Raw genomic sequence first — 23,648 nt, 5'->3', positions numbered from 1 at the left:
AGACAAAGAGGGGGGAAAGGGGAGGATGGAGGGGTCAGCTGGCTGCAGAGGAAAGAGTTTCAGAAAAGTCATCACTTCAGCTGTGGTTTCAAGTGTGGTTTACTTCTTTTTGTGTTTTGTGCCAGAACACATTCATTTATTTGATCTGTTTGGAGATGCTGTTCTGTAATGGCATTGAGGACAGATTAATCAACAGGGATTGATAATGTGTTACATTGTTTTACCTTCACATTAGCAGATTTTAAGCATTAAAGAGTTCAGGGCCTGAACTCTTTAATGCACTCATTGGTATCACAGTGGTGAGAGTGTGTACTGTGTGACCTATACAAGAGCATTCTGAGTCAGCAGGCTGCCTTTGGTTTGTACCAGGGATTTTCCCGCAGTCTAGCAGCTTTGGTTGTGCTCTATCTGTCCTCTATCTGACAGAGGCATATGGAAGGGATTAAATATAATACACTTTCAGAAAAAGAGAGGTGGCAGCCACCACAGCTGAATGCTGAAGCCATGAAAGCTCCTACTGTATTAAAGTGACCGTTTCTGTTTTCTCCAGAAATGTGCATCCTGAAATTTGGAGATATCTGAAGAACTTCCGCTTTTTCCTATTTGATATACTTGACAACTATTAAAAGACATGTTTTATTTTAAAATGACAGTACCATTAAGGAGATATAAAAGCTTAAAGACTTACAGAAGTATGTTACGGCAGGTTTCTTTGATCGTTTGGAGTGTTAGCTTTTGACTTTCAGCTAGGGATGGTGTTGGTCGGCACTTTATCACATTTATAATCCTAATTGAAACTTATTTTGTGTGTTTTTGACAAATTTTGTTTTGAAGATTCAATTTTTGTTAGATGTTTTATGGCTGTCTCGGCATCTTGGGAATAAGTTGGAAATAAGTAGTGAGACTTATATCATCTTGTCCCTTTGATTGGTGTGTTTTGCTGGTCAATAAATAAATCTAGTTTAAAAAAGGAACAAAAGCAAAGTAAAATTGAGAGATTGATATACATGAGTTAGAAGAAGAAAAAAATATTTCATTTCTTAGAAGTAAACTCAGGTTTCACAAGATAAATGATGAGTTAAATGATTACCTGAATGTAGTCAAGGTAGGGATAAAATCTAGCATGGTGTGTATGATTTTGTGTCATCATTTTGATAGATATTGTACAGAAGTTCAACTGACAAAATGTTTAAGAATTAATAAGCTGGTGCGAATGTATTTTGGACTGATTTAAATATCTGATCAATATACTTCATCACAGTGATATGAAAATCCTGCAATTTCTATATAAAAAATCCTGCTCATTGATTTGCAATATAAACAGTATGACATATATCTAACAGCATTTATTGCCTATATATTCCCCTACTTCAATAATAAGAAATTTGTTAGATTTAGTAATAAAGCTTAAAACATTTGTGTAAACACAGTATTTGAACTTTGGTCACCCGGTTTCCCCTTGTGTGCGTCAGATTATAATTCAGGTGAAGGGGCTGTGGGTGGTTGCAGGGGTCAGTATATGTCTCTTAGCTGGGGTTGAGAGTGTGGAGTGTGTGATGGCGGGGTCATCCTGTGGCCATGTGAACAGGAAGGTGCGGGCTCAGTGTAAAGGACTGAACCTCTGAGCTGTTTATCAGATAGCTAATGAAGCAGAGCAGTCCTGAGGGAGGGCAGGAGGGGCAGCAGAAGGGAACAGAGAAGAGAAAAGGGGCAAAAGGTAAAAGGAGGAAGGGAAAAGTTTGAGAAAAAGATGAGAGTTAAATGTGGGAACAGCCGCCAGTATTCTCCCCTGAGCTGTTATCACTGAACAGGCTAAGAGAAATGAACCACAGGTTTACATGATCTCGCTAAACTTAATTCCCACTAAAATGAGCCTGAAGAGTACATATCATATTTTTTAACCCCTTTTTCTGGTTAAAAATCAGCAGAGGCCATATCACTCAGCTGCTGTCGTAAACATTTTCTCTGGCTGCAAGAGAAGCCGAGCTGCGTTCCCAACTCCCATCATCGCAGCCATCCAGTTTACTACAGGCCTCACATTCATCAGCATGGTCCGCAGGAAAAGGGAAAGAACCTGCTGCATTACAAGTTCAAATAATCAGCCAGTCAGATGATCAAAACAGTATTACAGTGTTTGATATTTCACCGTTCCCAGCGAGAATTAATCCTGTTCACATCGAGAAGGGAAAGATGGCAGTCACTTCACATCTGATTGAATTCTCAGGCTAGATCTATGGTCTATATTGTTTGTGTTTTCTTAAATATTATAGTGTTATATGTCAGGCTGCAACTAATGTTGTTTTTCATTTTAGATTAATTGTTTGATCTCTAAAGAAAAAGGCAGCTAGCAAGCGGATTTAAAATACTTAGAAATCAGCTTTGCTGGCGTTTTATGAGGAAGAAAATGCACTCGACAGGTTTGTTAAACCTCAAGAATACACACTAAATGTAGACATAACTTTTGTTAGTCTACAAGAAAACTCCACAGGCTTCCTTTAAGCAATACATATTTGAAAGACAAATTTGTTATTGTAAGATAATTTTATTCTCTAAAATGAACGATCTTCAATTAGTTTGTTGTGCTATCAGTTATACACTGAGGTTCTATTACTGGCTTATGTAGCAGTGTGAGAATCTGGTGTGTTCATCAGGGGCCGCAGGGTGAGAGGTCAGGCTCAGGGGAGTCATCAGCGTTGAGCAGTCAGGTGACCCTGAACGATCCTGAGATAGGACGGCATTGCCTCCCAGAGGAGGAGCATTCCATCACTCCTGGTGAGCATGTGTGTGTGTGTGTGTGTGTGTGTGTGTGTGTGTGTGTGTTTCAGAGCATGCATGTGCCTATACCACAATTGGCACATACATTACTACGTAAGATTATCACAACATACTTTTTTAAGGTGAGATGGGCTGATTAGTGTTCTAATATAGTCTTTTTTGCAGCAGTACAAAACACCAGTTGCTTAATTCGTCAGTCTTTCTGATTAACTCTTTGTAGTTGTCACAGGTCAGAATGTTTTACTTATACAAAAGAAATCTGAATATATTACGAGAAGATTGCCATTAAGTATAATGAAGGCATTCCTACTCCCCAGAGGATGAACGTTTCCCATTTTGGTCACTTGTAAGGTTTCTTTTAACGTCACCAACACGTCAAATGTAAATAAATAGTCATGGTTATTTGGATTTTCTTGACCCTCTATCTGATCCCACTGTCAGGTCAGACGTTTCCCCTTTACCAACACTTTGGTTCATGAAAAAACAAATGGTCAGATTTACAGATGTGGATATAGCATTTATCCTAACATTTTGGTGACACCCTGACATTTCCTCTAGCACCACTAAGGCAACAATGTCTAATTATGCAAATGAAACATCTAAATGTAATCGGCAGACTGCTATGAAACACATGGAATGCATTAGTATATTTTTTATAGAAAAATCATTAAGGCAGTGTTTTCCGTCATATAATTATATTTCTACTGGGAGGTTTTTCTTTGTGTGTCTGCAAAAGATACTCGTATGAGTTGTACTGCAGAGGGAACACAGAATCTGCTAAATCTGCAGAGGGAGACAGCCAGTTTCTGCTCAATCCAACTGTATCACATAAAACATCCTGATGTGGCTGGATGGAACACATATTACACACAGACGAAAAAATACCACACACACCATTGAATACAAATCCAAGTAGAGCACATAAACTGCGCTGATGTGCTCCTCAGAGAGCGAGACAGGCAAAGTGTTTAAGTCACCTCAGAAGAGACAGAGTGGAAACCAACTCTATCTTTCTGCTGTGGAGAAAAGACAGCAACTGTGTGGGCTAGACACATTAACAATAGGCCAGAACAGAACTAGTGGTTAACAGTGTGGCGAAAACTTCATCGCACAAGTAGTTTCAATACAACAGAAAAGGTAAGTAAAAGGTGTCACTTAACTTCATGAGGTTTTGGAGTTTTGATGTTCATCCAAACTTCTGTAAGCACCTGTTGCATTTATCTCTTCATCTTATCAATACACGTAAGCGATTTCTTCTTTTAACATTTGAACCATTGATTTTATAAAGTGCACAAAAATGTCAGTATTTTCAAATACATAAGAACTGAAATCAATAAGCAGAATCAGGATAAAATCTAAATCATACTACCCTTGCTGTATATGGCACTTGTCATGTCTATCCTTGTGTCCTGATTTAATTTGTCAGCGCATGTGCAGATGTGAGCATTTGTCCGTCTCTCTGTCTTTGTGTCCCCGGCGAGCCTCTTCTAATCAGGCTAGACGTGCCAGAGGTCAGCAGCTCTGACCTGCTGGCTCTGGTTCACCATAAATATTATGGAACCACGCACAGACGCCCTCGCTGGCTGTTTAATATAGTGCTGGGTCCATTAAGGGACCCAGACTATCAGCTTTCACTGTGGTATATAGGCTAATAATAATACTGCCTGCGTAGTGTAGTTGGAAATAGTGAAACACAAGTCAGAACTGGATGCTGTACTTTTATTTTTGGAAGTTTATCATCTCCTTAAGTTTGCTGTTACCTTTTCATCTGTCGTATGATCTCGTTTTAAGATGCTGGACCATGTCAGTTGTGTGTATGTCCACGTGTGCGTTTTTGTGTGTGGCAGTAGAGTGGGCCTGTGGGAGTGCTCTGTCCTCCTTTCCCACGCTATTTGTCCCATGAGCCCCTGCGGTGACGTCAGGACAGAGGTATGGGCGACTGCCCCGCTCAGAGGTCGCAGGTTCACTTCCTGTCTGTCAGGACCAAGTTGGTCAGGGTCCAGTGTGGAACGCTGAACTGTCTCTATGATCTCAGTGATTTAACCTCTCTGTCTCTCTGTCTCTTTCAGGCTATGTGGCTGATGCTGCAACAGGAGGAGCCTGAGGATTTTGTCATAGCGACTGGGGAGGTGCACAGTGTAAGGGACTTTGTGGAGAAGGCCTTCAAGCATGTGGGGAAGACAATTGTGTGAGTGCAAACACAAACACAGATGCACATACACAATCCTATTTAAGACATAAATTCAATAAATGTTTTGGCATACATCTTTATCCTGCTGGAATAAGCCCATAAGTCACTTTTCTGTAAAAGTCTAATCAATCATAGGACAGACCTACCTACCAACATACCAACACTTCTAACACGGTTCCAGACTGAATTAAATGTCGTCACATTAGTGACGTGCAGTGTGTACTCATAGAGATACATTACTCTTTACCTACTTTTCTCCAGAGCTCTGTAATAAATCTGCAATTCAATTAACATTTCTTATTCAAAAGAAAATAAAATACATCCAACCAGCCACAAACTGTAGGGAAGATGGCATCACATGAGACAGGGCTATAAAAATAAAATAATTATATTATTAATTGAGAAATGTCTTAACTTGTGGTTACCCAGTAAAACATGGGGAACGGCTAACGTTAAAAAAAATTCATCACTGATGCATCCTTTGAGAAGACTGAGAACACTCTTCCTCCTTCATGTTATTATGTACCAACTCCATGCTGTATTCCAGTACTGCCACTGCTCCCCCTCGTATACCAGATGCTAAACATCACACGAACATTTCATGGTTCTGTCATGTTTAAATAGACCCATCACAGATCATTTATGGACAGATGAAGCCAGCGTTGTAACAGGTTCGGTGTCTGAAAGAGGCTACGATTCAATGCCACATTTCAGTCCCCTCCTCTGTCTCACCTCTCATTCACCTCCCTCATGAGTCCTAGATGATGCTGACATGTTGGTGAAGGTGTGTGACTGTTCTCAAAGCCTTGCTGTGTTGATTTTTTTGGAAAAAGACAGGTGACATGTTTTGTCTGCACGAGGCGTTAAAGAAACAAACTAACAAAAGAAATAATCAGGGAGACCTTCCAGCAGCTGTGGGAAAATGTTCCTTCCTGCTAAGATTTGTGTCTTTCCAGGTGGGATGGAAAGGATGAGAAGGAAGTTGGCCGTTGTCAGGAAACCGGGGTTATACGTGTGAAGGTGGACCCAAAATACTTCCGTCCTACTGAAGTGGTAAGTCAGGTTTCTCCCTCCACATAGTATGTGGTGTTTATCTTTGTTTAAATCATGTACTGGCTTGAATTTGTTCATTGTTCTTTGTTGTTGACCATTTTAAGCATTAATATCTTGTGATAATGTTTTTCAAATTTGCTACAAAGACACATACTGTATATAGTCGATATAGTCATATAAGCGTTAATGGCTCTGCATTTAACTGTCTTTGAAGGAATTAAATGCATGTCCACATTAGCCTGCACATTATCCATTCACTAGCTTTGAATAAGCTAATAAGTGGATCAAGATTAATTTGTCAAATATGCTCCTTCATGTTAATATAACATAAAATGAATTTACAATAGCTATAAAAAAGTTGTTCTTAGGGTTTCCTGGTAGTTGAGTGATATGCAGGCAAAAATGGCATAAAAATGTTTACTTTATTTATATATATATATATATACATATATATATATATACAGTATATATATATAATGTTGTTAACAGACAGACCACCATGATCGGATCTTCACACATCATTTATACATTTTGATTTTAGAGATTTGTTATAAATTAAAAGCCTGTTTCCTCTCAAAGGGAGAGTAACATATTATTTTACAGAAGGATTGTTGATATTTAACCTCAACAGCCAAACGAATACACTGGTAAAATATTAAAAGTTATATAAAAAAAAGTACCAAGTAGGCTGAACTGGTACTACTTTTCCCCAAAGGAAAACCAAAAAAGCCAAGTAGAGTTGAAGCGATCCGAGCTTGTACCATGCAGTGGAAAAAGGCTATTAGAGGACAGTGCTGGTAGTTTTCCATGTTTTCATCCAATTAACCACAAATTGGTTATACATTATTATTGCCAACCATTATTTTTTTCAGCATTTGTTACAGATTATTCTCCTTTCATGTTTGCTGTGCAGTCTATCGGAAAGTAATGCAGACCATATCAGCCAACTGCAGTCACTGCTGCAGAATGAAGTTGATCTACTATAATAATATGTAATTCATATAGTTCTGTTTATTTCATGACACAGCACAGCACATATTTCCTGTTCCATTTACCTGACCTTAACATGAATGTCATATGTTTTCTCTGCATGTATCTGATTGCCGGTCATTGTGTTTGGGACTGTACACTTATCAGCCGTAAGGGGTGCAGTTGACAGCCTCAGGCTGCTTATTGTATGCTTTTAAACAGCTGGAAACAAGCCAGTCCACCTCTTTAAGAGTAATGTAGGCTGCATCCTGCCAGTTGGTGAATGGGTGTTCATATCAGTATTCAGCAAACAACTTTAAAAAACTTTCCTTAATAGTGAGGCCATGTTTTGGATTGACTCTCTCAGTTGCTCTAATAGCACTGGAAAAAATCGGTCTTTTAATTTATTATCTTGTGAATGGACAAGTGTGCCTACCGAAGTTGTTAGCATCCAAGCCAAAAAAATTAGCCATCATATTATCCCTCCGTCTCTCTCTAGGTGTGAAGTGTCTCTGATAGTCGTGAGGTCTTTCTCTCATCGCTGTGGCCCAGGGTTTTTGTGGCTGCTCCCCAGGGAGGGTGTAGGGTTACCCAGGGGTGTTGTGGCTGAGATTAGCTGTCAGGTTCTCAGTTTAAAGTCAGGAGCGCCCCTCTGCTGAGCTTTGGCCCTGGCGAGATTAGAGCTGAGATCCAATTGAGTGATGGCGCAGGATTAGCAAGGAGGCCTTGCTGACTGACTGCTGAGGCTATGGAAGCAGCGTTCACGCACCTGGGCCTTTATTCTTTGTGCATGTCAGCTCATTCATTCAAAGCCTTAACCCTGAATCCGCACTGAAAACTACCGCAGACTCTGGTCAAATCAGCAAAGAAACAGGTCAGTGTCTTTCACAAGAGTTTCTGTGATACATCAACAAATGGACAATGTACCCTGTAGTGTCGATGCCTACTTAATGTGTTGACACGTGATGGGAAGCTGTGCATGAAACTATCAGACAACCTAGTCCATCAATAAAGCTAAAACTAGCTGAACTTTTGATCAAGTACAGATTTGTGTATTTTAGACATGACAAATGTCCCATTTAATCACAGCCCTGTAATAAATGTGCCCTAATGGAGGTATTGATTAATTTAATGTTAATTTGGAGGTTATATATGGGAGGCTGCTTGAATTTGTGGTGTTGCTTTTGTATTGGATTTCCTCATAGGATAAGGTTATTCTAAAAATGTGCTCCTCCAAATGATCAAACTAAGCATTAAAAATGTGCTCCTCCAAATGATCAAACTAAGCATTATCAAGGTGTGCAGGGGAAAAACAAAATCATTGAAAAGAAAAAGTGAAATTCCTGCACAGTCAGCAACTCGTTTAATAGAGATACAGCCTTGCTGTCATGGACCTTTGTCAGACATAGCTCCTTCAGATGAGTAAGTAATTGTAGTAGTAGTATAAACGTGTATTGTAGAGCAAATGCATGCTATTACATTATAACACTTATTGTAAATGTGTTAATATTTGTATTGTCACTGTACTGGCTGCATACTTTACAACACAGCACTGCTTGTAGGTTAGGCTTGGATCTGTAGTTTTTCATGTATGCAGGAAAAGACTTCAGCTAACAATTATTTTCATTATCGAGTAATCTATTGTTTTGTCCAACCAGCAGTCCAACAAAGATATTCAATTTACAGTGATGAAAACAGAGAAAAGCAGAAACTCTACACTTGAGAATCTGAAACCAGCAAAAGTTTTCTTTATTAAACGTTAAATATTTTTTAAAAACTGACTCAATTGTTTTTGTCAGAGTATGTACTGGTCATTTTGAGTCAAAAAAAGTTTTTCATTGAAAGAAGTTGAATTTCAAGAAGAAGAAAACGGTTCATTTACAGAGAGCCATTTCTCTGCTCTGTCTCACTGTCTCTTTATTTCTACGGTAGGGATTAAAGAGACTGAAGAGTGTTTAACCTCTGACCCCTTCAGACAGGAAGTGACTGACACCGGGCTCACAGCTCAGCATTGTGGCTCTCCTGAAGTGGAAATACCTGTCATCAAGTGTGTGTGTGTGTGTGTGTGTGTGTGTGTGTGCATTAAGAATTCAGCTGACTCAGACTCTTTGGTGTTTGCCGTTTAGGTGCAAGAAAACATTGATCCATGTGGGGACTTGGTGCAGATCTGTGTGTGTGTCTGTGTCTGTGTGGCTGTATGTAGGAGGAGTGAGTCCTCGGGCTGTGTGCTTATACATGTAATTCATTATTATCCCTGTCAGTGTGTGTCTGACATGAGCTCCTTTATCTCCCCAGCCTATTCGGACAGGGTCGAGCAACCAGGGCGGGTTGTGAGGGGGTTAGATATGCAGATGTGCTTCAAATGTGGTGCAAGTGTGTGTTTCTTTGTGCATAACCGTGCACTCGTCTGTGTTTATTTGGGATACACTGCCCCGAGGCTGCAGAGGTTTGTCTGTGGTCATGGTCGCTGTTTGCTGGATGTGAAACATGCTGGTTCAGAAGAAAAAAGTCAAGCTTCCATTTTCCTCTTGTGACAGTGAAAGACGTGTGGTTTGAAGCTGTCAGGGTTGTTTTGAATAAAGCTACAGGTACATTTCAGACTGCTCCAACTGTCATGGCTGCAGTTTTTTTCATTTGTATTGGCTTTGCAGAGGTGTCAATCACATTTGTCAGCCTGTGGGTTTCTGCCAGCGCTGAGGTTTGGCTCAGGTGAGCGGCCTCTGCCCGAGTCATTGCAAAGGTGTGTCACGGCGTATTATGCTCTAATAGTCATGATAGGTCTTGGTTGCCAGGGCTACAGGGCTGTGGCAGTGGATAATTCTAGTGGTATGATGACTTCTTCTGTCTGATTCTCGCAACTGTGTTTAGACCTTGTTGAGAGATTCACAAAGCTGGAAATGATCAGTGAAGGTGTATTTGATCCTTCTTTATTTAATCCACATGATTCATGAAGGGAACTACAGAGATGCTAAAACTGTCAATAATTGTGTTAATTAGTACAGTATAGTAGATGAATTATGTAGAGTAATCTTGTGCTTAGGGTTGTGTGCGTGTCCTTTACCGCCTTCAAATAGCACATTGCATTTTCAACATGGGAAGTCAAGTACAGAATATGCCAGAGAGAAGAAAAGTGCAGACTAGAAAAGCAATTATAGGGGCACTGCAGTAATTTAGTATTGCATCATATAGCTGGTGGAGATCCAGATTTTAAAAAAAGAAGGAGCGCAACTGTTGCAAAAGAGGCCACGATATGCCTATTTTCTCTTCCTGGTGAGGGTCAAACACCAAAAATACTTCATCCTACGTAAGTGCTAGCACTTCCTTACAATTCATTGGTTTAACTACTGTAGTTTTATGCTGCATTGGAATAAAAAATCCCTTCATTTAGCTAATTTAAGTACTGTAATTTCCTCCATGAGCTGATGTGTCTCTGCTGCTGCTGCTGTTTACAACAGCGTAAGTTTGCAACTTATGAACTCTGGAATTTAAGCTAATTTCCAGAGAAGTCATAAAAACCCCATGACTGGATCGTTTTATTAAACTCTTCTCATAAGTGCAGTTAATACGACCACATTAGAAAACATTTAATGGATGCTCTAATTGAAAAAAAAATAGAAATAATACTTCTAATTTTAGTAGAAATTTCTTTTAAATGTCACTCCAGTTTGCCTTCAAGGGTATCCAATATGGTAATATAATTTGGTTTACCTTTTAATTGCAGTATTTCTCTTTTCACTTAAGCTGAAATATTTATTGCATATATTCCAATTTCTCTTAGTTTTAGCAGTGGAAGCATTGATTTTTCATGTAGACAAAGTTAGTATGTGCACGCACTTGCATTGGTGTATGTCTATGTGCATGCACACACTTGTCCATGCTAAGGCAGCCCGACTGTCATACTTCCAAGTTCATGTGTCACCGGAGGGTATAAACTGCTGCGAGTTGAGTGACAGCTCTGCGGTTTTTGTCCAACCTCTCATGCATCGGAGGAGGAGAAGAAGTGGTGATAAATGGGAAGTTGTCTCTCAATCTGTTTTTATCCGTCTCTGTCCCATCAGTGTTTGCATTACTCTTCCCCTGTCATTTTCGCAACACCTCCTACCCCTGCCTTTTTGCACTTATGTCTGTGTCTCAGTCACAGGGATGCAACAAGCATTGGTTGGCTACTCAGGAATGTCCTTCCAGGCGAGATTATCCCTCTGTAAGAAAAAGCAGCAGACAGTTGACCTGTCTTCATCTTCCACCTACTCAGTCTGCTGTAAATACTAGAATCAACAACACCCAAGTAAATTCACAAAAACTTGACCTCATAGAGGGACCAGATTGTCTAGTCTAAGGATTTTTTTTGCGTAGCATGTGCCGATGTGACGTTTTTAGTTACAGCATGGTGCATAGTAGCTCCCCTACGATAAAATCTAGAAGTGATCTTCGTATATATTGACAGATTGGAGAGATTTCGATCTATGAGCTCTCAGTCTCTCGGCAGCTGTAAAGCAGGCTAGCCAGAGGCACCTCTGCTTGAGTTCCAAGGTGGAGCTGTTTATTTTTTTTTTAATCCTATTCCATCGATAATCTTTTTTTCATTAATCAGATCATTTTAGAGTTTGAACATGTATGAAAATATTTGGAAATGCACTTAATAAGTTCACAGTACCTAAAATTACATCTTGAAACGAGAAGCCTGAATGAATGTTTTTTGTTTTCACTTGATAAATGACCAAGATTAATCAATTGTCAAAATTGTTGTTGTTTAATTTTTTGCCTGTCAATTAATCAAGTCGTACTTTCAGCACAAGATCCCTGCATGATTATGACAACACAGCATTTCACAGTGGCATGAGTGGGAGGCTAATTATCTCTGGGGTGTGTTTTGATTGACAGAGAGACATCACTATCAGAAATTCCCATGTATCAAGAACTACAAATGCAAATTAGGCTTTGCTTTGAGTCACGTACAAGCATTCCCTCGAATTGAAATCATTGTCAATACAGGACTGATCATTCTTTTGTTTTTGTCTTAGACATGCAGGTTTATTCTTGTGCAGTACAATCAAGTGTGCAGGACTGCTACATACCACTGCAGTTGCACGGGCCTGTGTGACTCGTCAAGTGTGTGCTGCATACACATACACACTAAAATACGCAGTTTGTCATTCCAGGCTAAGATTTATCTTTGTGTTCATGCAAAGAGAGGAAAGACACTGATCAAATAAATCCAGCTCTTATCTTTGCTCTGACCATGGGCAACATCCTGGCGCTGTATCAAGCCGTATTCTAGCTGGTTAGTGGTGCCATTGTTCATTATTTATTGGCAGTAAGATTCCTCTGAATGCTAAATTTCACAAGTCTGGATAAGAGCAATAAGTCAAATTTAAATGCAAACTTTGAATCAAATCTTTGAGTACTTACAGTATGGCAGAAACATCAAATAACTCATGGCAAAATATAGTTTGCATTCGCACCTTTGACAGAGTAGTTGCCTTGCCTGTTTTGTTTTTATCCAGACAGCAGGTAAGAATCAAAAGCTTCCACTTCAACCTCTAAAAATAGCCCTGTTGACACACCACACCTCGGCATCTGTCAACTGTCTGTCCGTGAGTACGTGTATCCAATAGCCTCGATTCTAAACTTCCTTCTTCCTTCGGATGGCTTTCATTCCAGCAGTGAGATGTGGGTAACGAATTCACCAGAAACACACTCTGCTGCATTTTCTTATACGTCATCGGTCTTCATTGGATGAGGAGCACAGACAATGGTTACAGTGATCAAGGAAATAAATATGGCGGGTGTTGTGGTAACCTTTTATGACTGTTGGCAAGCAGAGTCAACCTACCTGTTGAGGTCATCAACTTAACAAAGACACACCTGACTGATCTGGTTACTAAATAATGTTTTGCATTGTCAAGCTTTATTGAGTTTAAAGGACAATTCCACCCTTGGATACTCTGACACAGTTAGATACCATCAGTGTATGATGTTGAATGCATTCCTCATGGCTTTGTGATGAAGTGTTGTGACCTGCCTTCAATACTTCAGTTAGTGATCTCATGAGTCTAACAGAGCGTCTTTTGATTGCTCCCACAGACTGGGGCCTGAACTGAACAAAGGTAGGACCAAAACCTGCTAGCTAGCTAGAACACTAGCTTGCAAAGAGTGGGTTATTGAAATCCTCAATTAGAGCCATCATAGACCGGGTACCAGTCCCTGAGCCCTGGCATGCATGCACAAAAAACACATTGCTATGCAGTTAATTAGTCTAGTTCACACTGACTACTCACTAGTAACTGCATGATATCAGACAGTAAAGTTAGAAAATCAAGAAAATGCACATACATACTGTGTGCTTACCGTACAGCTCCTAAAACTTTATTACACACTCCTAAAACAGAAATATGCAGACCTAAAATGGCACTATGAATACCGTCAGCAGCCTTATGCACATTCTCTGAGCTCATCAATTGCTCAGAAAATAACAAAAAAATAGTAAAAGCTACTTTTAAGCCAATCTGCTGTCGTTGTCAGATGTTTGTATGGCAGCATTACGGTAGAAGAAATGCATTGGTTACCAACAACAAGAAAGGTTGTAGGCCTTATACCTGAACCCCAGCGAGCTTAACTCACTTTCTGTGGTCGCTCCACCTGCACATCGCTCATACAACCATGGATGCTTTTTTATTGTGTACTCAAGGTAATAGCAAACTATTGTTTATTGGTTTACACATCTTTAGAATAGTGTCTGCTTTTGCAAATTCCTTCTTTAGATAGACACAGATCCAAAATATTTCCTGGGGTTTACTCTTTACTCAAGGTATTGAGGACTCGAGAGATATAAAATGTTTCAGATGAAACTGTGTATAAAATCCCATGGCAGCTTGGAAATGTCCAACTGATGCTATGGTGCAGTCATAAAAACAATGGTTTAGATCATTCTTTCAGTGTAAGCATCATATAGTTTCAATGAAGTGTTGCAACAACAAGCAGAGACATAATATATATGTGATGTAGTCACACAATGTGAAAAAAGAAGTCGAGGCTGCTTAAGAAATAAATTTAAGGTGGGAAATTGGGGTTCAGGAGTTTAAAGCTAGATGATATATTTAGTTAAGTCTGCTAAGCAGTACCAGGCTGAACAAATGGCCAGTATTATTATAATGATATTATAACTTAGTATTATTTAATCTTACCTACTTTCTGTAAAAAAAAAACTTCAAAGAAGAAGAGAAACCTCATATGTGACATTGCAGTTGATTCTGCAGTCCGTTACTCAATAGAGTCGGAACACCAAGGCAGTAGAGGAACAGCATCTAAAACATTTGACTGGTTTTATTACTGCATCTCAATCTTACTACAAACAAAGGTGGAACCACTACAGGTTGACACAGAAGTAATGGGATGAATAACATAGTAATATAAATGTTAATTCGTAGAGCACTTTTGAAAGACCAAGTTGCAAAGTGCTTCTTTCAAGACCAATGGCATTGAAAAGCAAATAGAAAAACAGATGGTTAAATAAAAGACCTCAAGACATTAAACTAGACCAAATGAAAGATAAAGTGAAGGAAAATAATAATAATATAATGATGAATAATAATGATCACAGTGAGTGAATTCACGTAGTATTAGCAGGAGCAATAGTAGTAGAAGTAGTAGTGGAAAAGCTCAATTATGCCTTAAATGTACTTTAGCACATATAGAGACCATACAGTCCTTCAAATGTCTCAGATTGTATTTAATCACAAGCCATAATTCTTGATTAAGAAACTGAATCCATATATGTTTACTTTGTAGTCTCACCAACGTGGCCATAAATTGATCAACAATCGACAATAGGGACCCTAACATAAGGGTATGCTCAAGTTGAGCTAGTTTTAACAAGGTGTCGTCCAACTACGTTGGAAAACAAAGGTTTTTGTAACCGTTCCGATGGCCACAGTTTAAGGTGAAGTGAAAAGCCTGCCGTTGTAGCCATTCAAATGAGTATAAAAAGAGAGAGCCTAGGAGAGAAGCTCAAACCCTTCCTACTTTCTCACCTCTGCACACTCTTAGATTGTTGGTTTCAGAAAGTAACAAAAACTGTTCCAGTGCTGAAAAGGTTTTTAGGGAGGAATTGCAGCTGCTGTTTGACCATGCAACAAGCACTTTGACTGAGGACTACTGACACTTTTAGAGTCAGTATAGGGTCTTTTGTAGCCGTAGACATGATGTGCTTGGTTCTCAGGCCTTGTTGAAGAAACAGAGCTGGTGTTGGGTTTCATTTGACTCCATGCAGGCGGTCCAGACCTCATAAATCCACTCCCAGGATCCTTGTAGTGCTGTCTCCACACACTGAATGAGTATTGCAGTTTCGCTGATTGGAAGAGGACGAGACATGCTCGGTTTGATTTGCTGTCAAGTGTCTTAGTTTTTAAGAAGATACTGTATTGTAAAACTCTTCCTCTTGACCCCATCTTAAATCCACAGCAATTACTGACTTTCTGAACTTTTTAGTATACAATAACACAGATGCAGTGAAAAACAGCATGATTGCAGCAACCACATTGTCAGATCCCACTATAGAGCAAATTCTTTATCCTAACAATGAGAAAAAACGTATGGCCCCACATACATGTGTGTGGCGCTGACATAGTGGCTCTTTGCAGGCAGTAACTTATACACTTCTGCCCCAGAGAAGATTTAACAGTTGGCCTGTTTTGTTGCGTAATATCTTCTACTTAATGAAGCCTGAAATATGGTGGCTATTTCAGAGTTTCCCAGTATTAGGTTGGAATTCTCTTTAACCGTCCAACTGAGAGTTTTTTCAAAGCACAATATGCTCTTTTGCGCTTTTTTATATTTCACTTCTTCAAGAACAATTCAGTTATTTTACAATGTAGATCTTCCTATTGTTTATTTGGGTTTAAGCATTTTAACCTCCAGGTTAATTATAGAGGTACAACGTTGTGTCAACACAATTAGGCAAGCCTCCAATTTGAATCTTATGTTGCCAGATGAAGCACTATTTGCCTAGAGAACAACACAGGCAATACATGGATAAAGACCTATCTAGTCACATTTCTGTCAACCTCACTGTAATAAAAATAGGGAGGAGAGCGACGGGAAATGTGTAAAAAGGATTGTAACTGCTCGCTTTCCTTCAGCTTTACATGTAACTCCGAAACCATGTCACCACTCATGTACTGCTTCCTGTAGTGTTGTCTAGTGTGACTGCTACTTTGCCTGACAAAGTTGTCAAGAGCCATGGAGAAGAGGAACTGTGATATTGAACTATGGTTGGGACGCAAACGTTTTATCATCAGCATCAGTCCAAACTGCTGAATCAGATTCAGAAAATGCAAACTGTTGTGCAGGCAAAAAGTGAGTGATCAGCCTCGAATTTAAACCCTTTATTTAGCAGTTTTTACCTGATGTAAAATTAAAGGTGGAACTTGAAGTTATCCGACTCTGTCCCTCTTGAAACTCCACTGCTTTGCACAGATTTTTAACGGTACAACTTTGGACCTTCTTTATTTGCACTTCATCTGCTGGTGCATGCACATAGTGTTAATATGCAGCAGACTGTTCTGTTACAGTATAGGATCTGAGTAATTGAGTTTAATTATGAATCAACCTGCCCAGCCTCACTGTATATAGCTGGGTACTAAATCAAAAAAACAGAAATCCAAAAAAGTAGAGGATTTGCTTGCAAAATCCTGGCCTGCTGATGATTTGTAGGTAAGTGTTTTTAAATGAATACTTGATTAAACCATGCCTGATTTCTCATGTGGTGATTCTATTGCTCCCTACCATTGTTGACAGTTTTTCAAAACAATAGACAATAAAAAATGGATGTTTTGGATATATTTGTCTTTATTTTTCAACTGCAAAATTGCATTTTTACTGTGTTTACTGCTGCCCTATGGACTCACTCCTAAAGCTGTTTCTAGCAATCCAATAAGTAACTGCATTATTATAATAATCACAAGGAAAGATGACCACAAAAATAAAATCATGGTCATGAATAAAATAGAATTTTCCTTTTAAGGCACTCTTTCGGTTGTGTTAGAACGCTGTCACAAAATTCATCGAGTCAGAGTCAATGACCTGCCAAGATAGTGACCTGCTAAATATGTCGACCTGGATTCATATATCTGATTTCAGTCTGGCTGTAGACTGGGGTATTCACCTTATATGTCAGTTATCATTCACTTAACTATGGTTTTGGACAATGTGGGCCTGTCAGGTCGGGAGGGATAGGGAGGAATGAGCAGCTATTATTATCCCGGTTCACGTCTCTGGCAGTGTAGTGGTGTCAGTCAGAGGCTGGCGGTGGAAACCAGGGGGCTGGTTAGGACTGCTGGCTCTCTGAGGTGCTTCATCTCAGGGACGAGGCAGCAAGACCTCTAACTGAACCACAGCCGGTTGGATGGAGAAGTGCTGAGGCAGCAAACTTAGCCCATTTCACTGGGTGGAGTTCCTATACTGTGCTATAGTCTTAAAACAAGAAGAGGTGGCTCCCGGCTGTGAGCCAGCGTATGACTTTATCATCATCCAAACATCGTCCCCAAGCCCAGATTCACACATCATTGTCAATTATTTTGTTTTATTCCACACTTGTTTCTCAGCAGCAGTAGTTAGCACCAGCATCTGTGATCAATTTGTGCAATTTATGTGTCACAAATTAGTCTGTGTTTTAAAAGAAGCATGTGTCTTTGTGTCGTATTGGGTGTTGGCGAACAGACTGAGCGCCGAGATTCCTCAGATTCCTCTTGGTAGAAGCCAGTGATAAGGGGAAATGCGAGGTAAGGAGAGGCCTTAGTGTTCTGACAGCAGTTTTCCACTTTGATGGATTGAGGTGAATGTTTGAACACCAGACAGACATAAAGAAGCAAATGGCTTTTATAAGCAGCAAGATTTATCCATTGAACAAGCTTCGTCGAACTCCGCCAGCTGAATTTATGGCACTTGACACACGAAACGGCTATCAGCGCAGAGGTTGGATGTTTGGCAGAGGTCCATGATACTTTCACACAGAGGAAGCATGAAATATTAGCATTATTATAAAAGGTTTCCATATATTAGGGAGGAATTGGTTGTCCTTTTCCAAGATGGTTCACAGTGAAGTTACCTGGTATTCTGCTGTCTGGAAAGCTCGTTGACAGCCACATTCTCTGCAGCAGTGTATAGAAAATGATAATGATGAATGATAAAAGACAAGGTTGCAGAAGCGATTGCACATTTTCACCCCTTTTTTAACCAGTTTCCATAGATATTTGAATAGAAATTTTAATTAATCAAAACACAGAAACTTCAAAATGATGTCAGACTTAAATAAGTAGACAAGTAGTCTGGATCGACCTAGGCTAGATTAGTAGGGTTTTTTATACAGGAGTGTTTTTCTGAATGAAGCATGTAAGTTTCAAATGCAATTCTAAATCAACAGCAGTCCTTTCACAGGTGTGGTGCACCAGGGAATATGACTGAAATAGAGGTAAAGCATCCGTTTTATTATTTCAAATCCGCTTCTCTTGTTTTTGCTAGGCACATGGCATTAGCTGGCATTTTTGATATCATTAATTGAAACTCCTCATTGTTAATGATTTGTTTGTGCTGCTTGATGGTTCAGTTACTCACAATATTGGCTTCTCTGCAAGCCTCCGCAACCTATAGTTACAGTGGCCTTTTATTGTGGCCAGCCTAAGGCACACCTGTGCAATACCCATGCTGTCTGATCAGCATCCTGATATGCTACACCTGTGAGGTGGATGGATTATCTCGGCAAAGGAGAAGTGCTCTCTAACACAGATTTGGACAGATTAGTGAACAATATTTGAGAGAGATAGGGCTTTTCTGTACATCGAGAAAGTCTTAGATCTTTGAGTTCAGCTCATAATGAATGGGGGCAAAAACAAAAGTGTTGCATTTATAATTTTGTTCAGTGTAGATTGTGTTTTTGCAGACTTCTGTAGTTAACAATGAAGAAAGATGAAAATGGAATGGGCTTTATATAGCTGATAACAATCAATAACTTCATACGCCCTTGATATGATTTGGTAGGTCACCTTAAGACATTCTTAGCTTAGTTCACACGTGGATAAACTCTCGACTGTATGAATGAATATTGTGCTTGCTCTCCAAATAAAATCAACGTTTAACTCAATTTATATTGTGTTTTATATCCATTCAGCCATCAAGCCATGAGTGGCTTAGAGTAACAGTGTAGGGTTTGGTGTGCCATCATGGTAACAACTGCTTCCCTTTTCTGTTTGGCAGTACGTTCGTCTGTACTCGCATTTCCATAGGCCTGCTTATCTGATGATGGCCAATCAGGTCTCTAACTTCCTTTCTGGTCACCAACTATAACTTTCTTTTCATGAAGCCGTTCTCTCTTTTCCTCCCTCTCTATTCAGTTTTATTCAGTGGTGCTTTATAAAACACAACATCAAAGCTTAAAGTATACAGTAAGTACATTAAGAAAAACTACATACAGAAGTACGATTATTACATTACAAAAGAGGTGATGTCCTGTGTATCAAATGATAAAAATTAAAATAGCACAAACAAAGAAGCAAGTGAGCTATAAATCTCACTAAGTAAGTTATAAGTCAGCATTTAAACATGTAGAGGTTGTATGTGCGTGTGTGTATGTATGTTTTTATGCATGGGAGGAAGCGTGTGGGAAATTATCATCTGTCAGTTTCGGTGACATTAAGCTGCTGCTCCCGTGTTTGATTGAGAGTCAAAACGGAATTAAAAGAGATTATGTACTTGAGGAACCACAACATGATCAAAAGCAGATTTGTGTTCAGGGAGAGAACATTCATGCACATGTTTGGGTGCGGTTTTCTTTAGTATAGAAGCTATGATTTAAGGCACTGCACTGCTGTCAGCCAAGTGTATATCATACTAAGTGGCTTGTTTGACTCTTATTATTTTTCTCCTGATTGGCCGCATGTATTGAGTTGCAAAGTGAAAGGAGCCGCTCATTATAGAAGTATTTTTCACCACTGGTAATTCGCATTTCAAGGATTTATTTTAATGATATCCCAAATATAGAAACACAGGACCCTTGTCATTATTATAGGTTTATATAGTATGTTTTAATTATTTCTGCTTGGTCTCTGAGAAATTTTTTTTTTTTTCTTCAAAGTCACTCTAAATGCTAAGTGATCCTATCAAAGGCTTGAATAAGAGCTGTAGTGGATTCAGAACACTTTGTTGTTGCAGTTGTAAACCAAGCCATTGTTGAAGAATTCAACCAAATGTGACCCAGAACACAGAAATGAGTTGATTCAACCTGCTGAATATTCTATCAGGTTTCCACAAAACCTAATGGGAAGCTTGTGCTCGCTGTTAGCAGCATACCCAACAGAATTTTATGCTCAGTGATTGCATGTTTTCCACTGAAATGCTCCTCCACCTTTGACTTTTATAAAAGAACCAGATATTTTCTAACACACTTGCTCATCTTTTGTACTTAATACAATCAGGAAAGTTACATGTCCTAAGTGTTGTCCCTGCTCATAAGGATGTACCAAATGCAGGTTCCAGGTGCTTTCAAGGGTTGCCGAAAAGTTCTGTCGATTGTCCAACTGCAGACACTGGCAGAAAAGGGGTATACAACATGCAGCCAACCAGTGCAGGGACAAAATTAAAAAGATGTAGCAAGTTTATAGAAAAATGTAATGTGACAAAGTGTGCAGTACAACAAACCAAAAAATGACAAAGTAGCTGAACATGCTGGACTGTTTTGTGCCACTAACTGATTTGTGCCAGCCTCAGCAGTGCTCTGGATTATTTTAAGGCATATGATATCTTATTTTTTTCATTTCCAATATCAGCACCACTTTTTCTGTTGACAGAAACGCCGGTAACATCTGTGTACCAAAGGCTCTCAAGGATCTTTAAAGTTCAGGTTAAAGTTCCTGCAGTGGAAAAGGACTAATTGTCTATTCATAATGAATCTTTGGATGCCCATATTAGCTTCTGCTACTTCACAATATTATTGTAAATTGGTTTTCTTTGCAGGAGGTCATCACAGGCTCAGCGTCACCATCAAGTAACCAGATACTCTGCTGCACTAAAATACAGACTTTAACCATGTTGTAACAGAGACACACCAGCACAATGACACAAAGAGGTCAGCAGTGTTTTAAACATGTTTTTAACCATGTCCATTTCTTTATGTGAGTGGTCCCTGGGATCAGAGAACTGTCTGTCAAGGGGACACTAAAACGGGTGTGTGTTTGTGTGTGTGTGGGAGGAGGGGGGAGAGTGGGAGAGAAGACGGAGGGTTTCCGACGGATACCACTCCCTTACCACGCGTGAACTGATGTGAATTTAGGTGACAGGAGGTTTTAACCCCTGGGAAAGGATCTGTGAGGGGAAAAAGGAACGGAGAAGGCTGAAAAATGGGATTGACCCTTAACCCTCAGAGTCGGTAATGTGATCTTGGTATCTCTATTGTAGAGGGAGAGAGGTGGGTAGGAGGTCACCAGGGGAATGGGAAGGTAGCAGCTAAACCGAACTGCTGATTAGAATTGATCCTGCGGTCATCACTGGTCTTCCAGTGCTGCAGCTTGGAAACACGCAAATATTCACACAGTATACATTCAAACAGTACATTGAAATATGTGTAAATCCAAACTTGCACTTAAAAAAAAAAAAGCTATTTTACACTGCAGCCAGAATCACATCATGTCTCATGTTAGGCAGGGCTGGACTGCAAAATCCCCCTTCTACTAGCATTCCAAATGTTGTGTAATCTGGAGAAATTTGCAAATATCTAACAAAAAGGCAGAGCCAGAATGGCTTGATATGTAAAAACAACCACGCCACCATGAACACTCTGACCTTAAAACTACTAACACACTTGGTATAAGCAATGGAACTTTAAGATAAAGGTTCTTGAATCTAGTTTTTGTCTCTTTCAGAGTTAAAAAGCAGGACATCATTTTTGCTTTACACCTGATGCTAAGGAGCTTTACCAGGAAGTCGTAAATCAAAAAGAGGTTCACACCTCCATGCATTTGGAGTCACCAGTGCAGCGACTGGCACAGCTGGAAGTAAACCTGAGTTTCTGCTGTGGCCCCTCATGGATTTGGCAGTAAAAATAAAACAGTGCGTAAAAATAAGGCTCAATCAACTTGTTTTAAGACTTTTCTAGAATCAAGTGACGTTTATCTTATACTAGTAGTCCAACTAGATTGCAATATTATACCACTTACTTGTTACTTACTTTGTTTTTGCAGTGAACACGGTGCCTTTAAGCCATCACGTTTTCTCTTCATGGATGGTTGAGAAATGAGTGGGACAGCCATGAAATAGCTGACGAGTACACTGAACTTTATGTTTAAAATCGGTGGTGTCCTTTTAAGGTGTTATGTTAGTAATTAACATAACATCATTTCAACTAATTTATGACACATCTCACCACAAGTATAGAAAAATTTCTTTCTTTTTTGCATTGCAGTCATACCATGCGGGTGAGTTGTGTCATCAAGTTTAGTTCTACCAGTTAAATGTGGGAAATTCCATGATGGAAATTACTGTGACTTTGTTTTCTAACCAGCCACCACTTCAATGATTTCATCTACATATAAATAGTTTATTTTCTCTCTTGACCTTTATTGTTTTATCCATTAAGATTTCAAGAAAGTATGAAAATGAGAGGCAGCTTATCTACAGAGAACACTGATTCTAAAGAACATCTGAGCGTCACTGATATCAACGGTGAAAAAGCATGCAAAACAGCCCAGGGATGCTGCGTCATCACTAACGTATTAGGATTTGAATAATGTCACAGGAGGAGGACATGATTTATTTTTTTGGATGCACACTTTTCCCTTTTCCGTCTTCCCCTACTGTGCAAAAAAATCAACAATCCTCTTGAATGGAGGAGACACAGGTTTACTTATTCCTGTTGCAGTGGCGGTTCTAGACCAATTTTATTAAGGGGGCCAGGCTGGAGCCAGTTGTTTTGTCAGAGAGGCACATTCGATCCATGTCTTGTTTAGTATATAATGTAATATTTTAGTATGTTTCAGTAACTTAGAGTTATTTGTTTCAGTAACAGGATCTTTTAATAATTACATTATTCAACAAAAACCAAAAACATTCCTGTTAACTTAAGCTCAAGTTACAGTACATTCTTTGATGGAACACTTCTTTGTACGGCTTAATGAACAGGATAAGCTCTAGTGTACTAGACATTCTCTGGATCCCAGTACAGTGGGGGAAATAAGTATTTGACCCCTTGCTGATTTTGCAGGTTTGCCCACTTACAAAGAATGCAACAATCTACAATTTTAATCATATGTACATTCTAACAGTGAAAGACAGAATCCCAAAGAAAATTCCAGAAAATCACATCATATGAATTTATTAAAATTGATAACCATCTGATGAGGAAAAACAAGTATATGACCCCCTACCAAACAGCAAGTATTCTGGCTCCTACAAGCCAGTTAGTCTTTCTTTAAGACACAGCCCCAATCCCAACCAATTATCTACATCAAATACACCTGCCTCGTTACCTGTATAAAAGACACCTGTCAACACCCAAACAACCAGCATCCAACATCACCACCATGGGCAAGACCAAAGAGCTTTCTACGGACGTCAGGGACAAGATTGTTGATCTGCACAAGGCTGGGATGGGCTACAAGAGAATCGGAAAGCAACT

The 23,648-nt window shown here is 39.4% G+C and overlaps 1 protein-coding gene across 1 annotated transcript in view; it reads left to right on the top strand.

The window, feature by feature from the left end:
* gmds (GDP-mannose 4,6-dehydratase) overlaps positions 1 to 23,648 on the top strand; it is a 177,830-nt gene that overhangs the window by 131,200 nt on the left and 22,982 nt on the right. Inside the window, exons 8-9 of the mRNA XM_046049763.1 lie at positions 4,845 to 4,963; positions 5,923 to 6,019. Of these exons, the coding sequence (XP_045905719.1) occupies positions 4,845 to 4,963; positions 5,923 to 6,019 (216 nt within the window). The remainder of the gene's footprint in view (positions 1 to 4,844; positions 4,964 to 5,922; positions 6,020 to 23,648) is intronic.

This window comes from Micropterus dolomieu, linkage group LG05, assembly GCF_021292245.1.
Source record: "Micropterus dolomieu isolate WLL.071019.BEF.003 ecotype Adirondacks linkage group LG05, ASM2129224v1, whole genome shotgun sequence".
Taxonomy (NCBI): domain Eukaryota; kingdom Metazoa; phylum Chordata; class Actinopteri; order Centrarchiformes; family Centrarchidae; genus Micropterus; species Micropterus dolomieu.
Note: the sequence above shows the minus strand (reverse complement) of the source record. Positions and strands in the feature narration are given on the sequence as shown.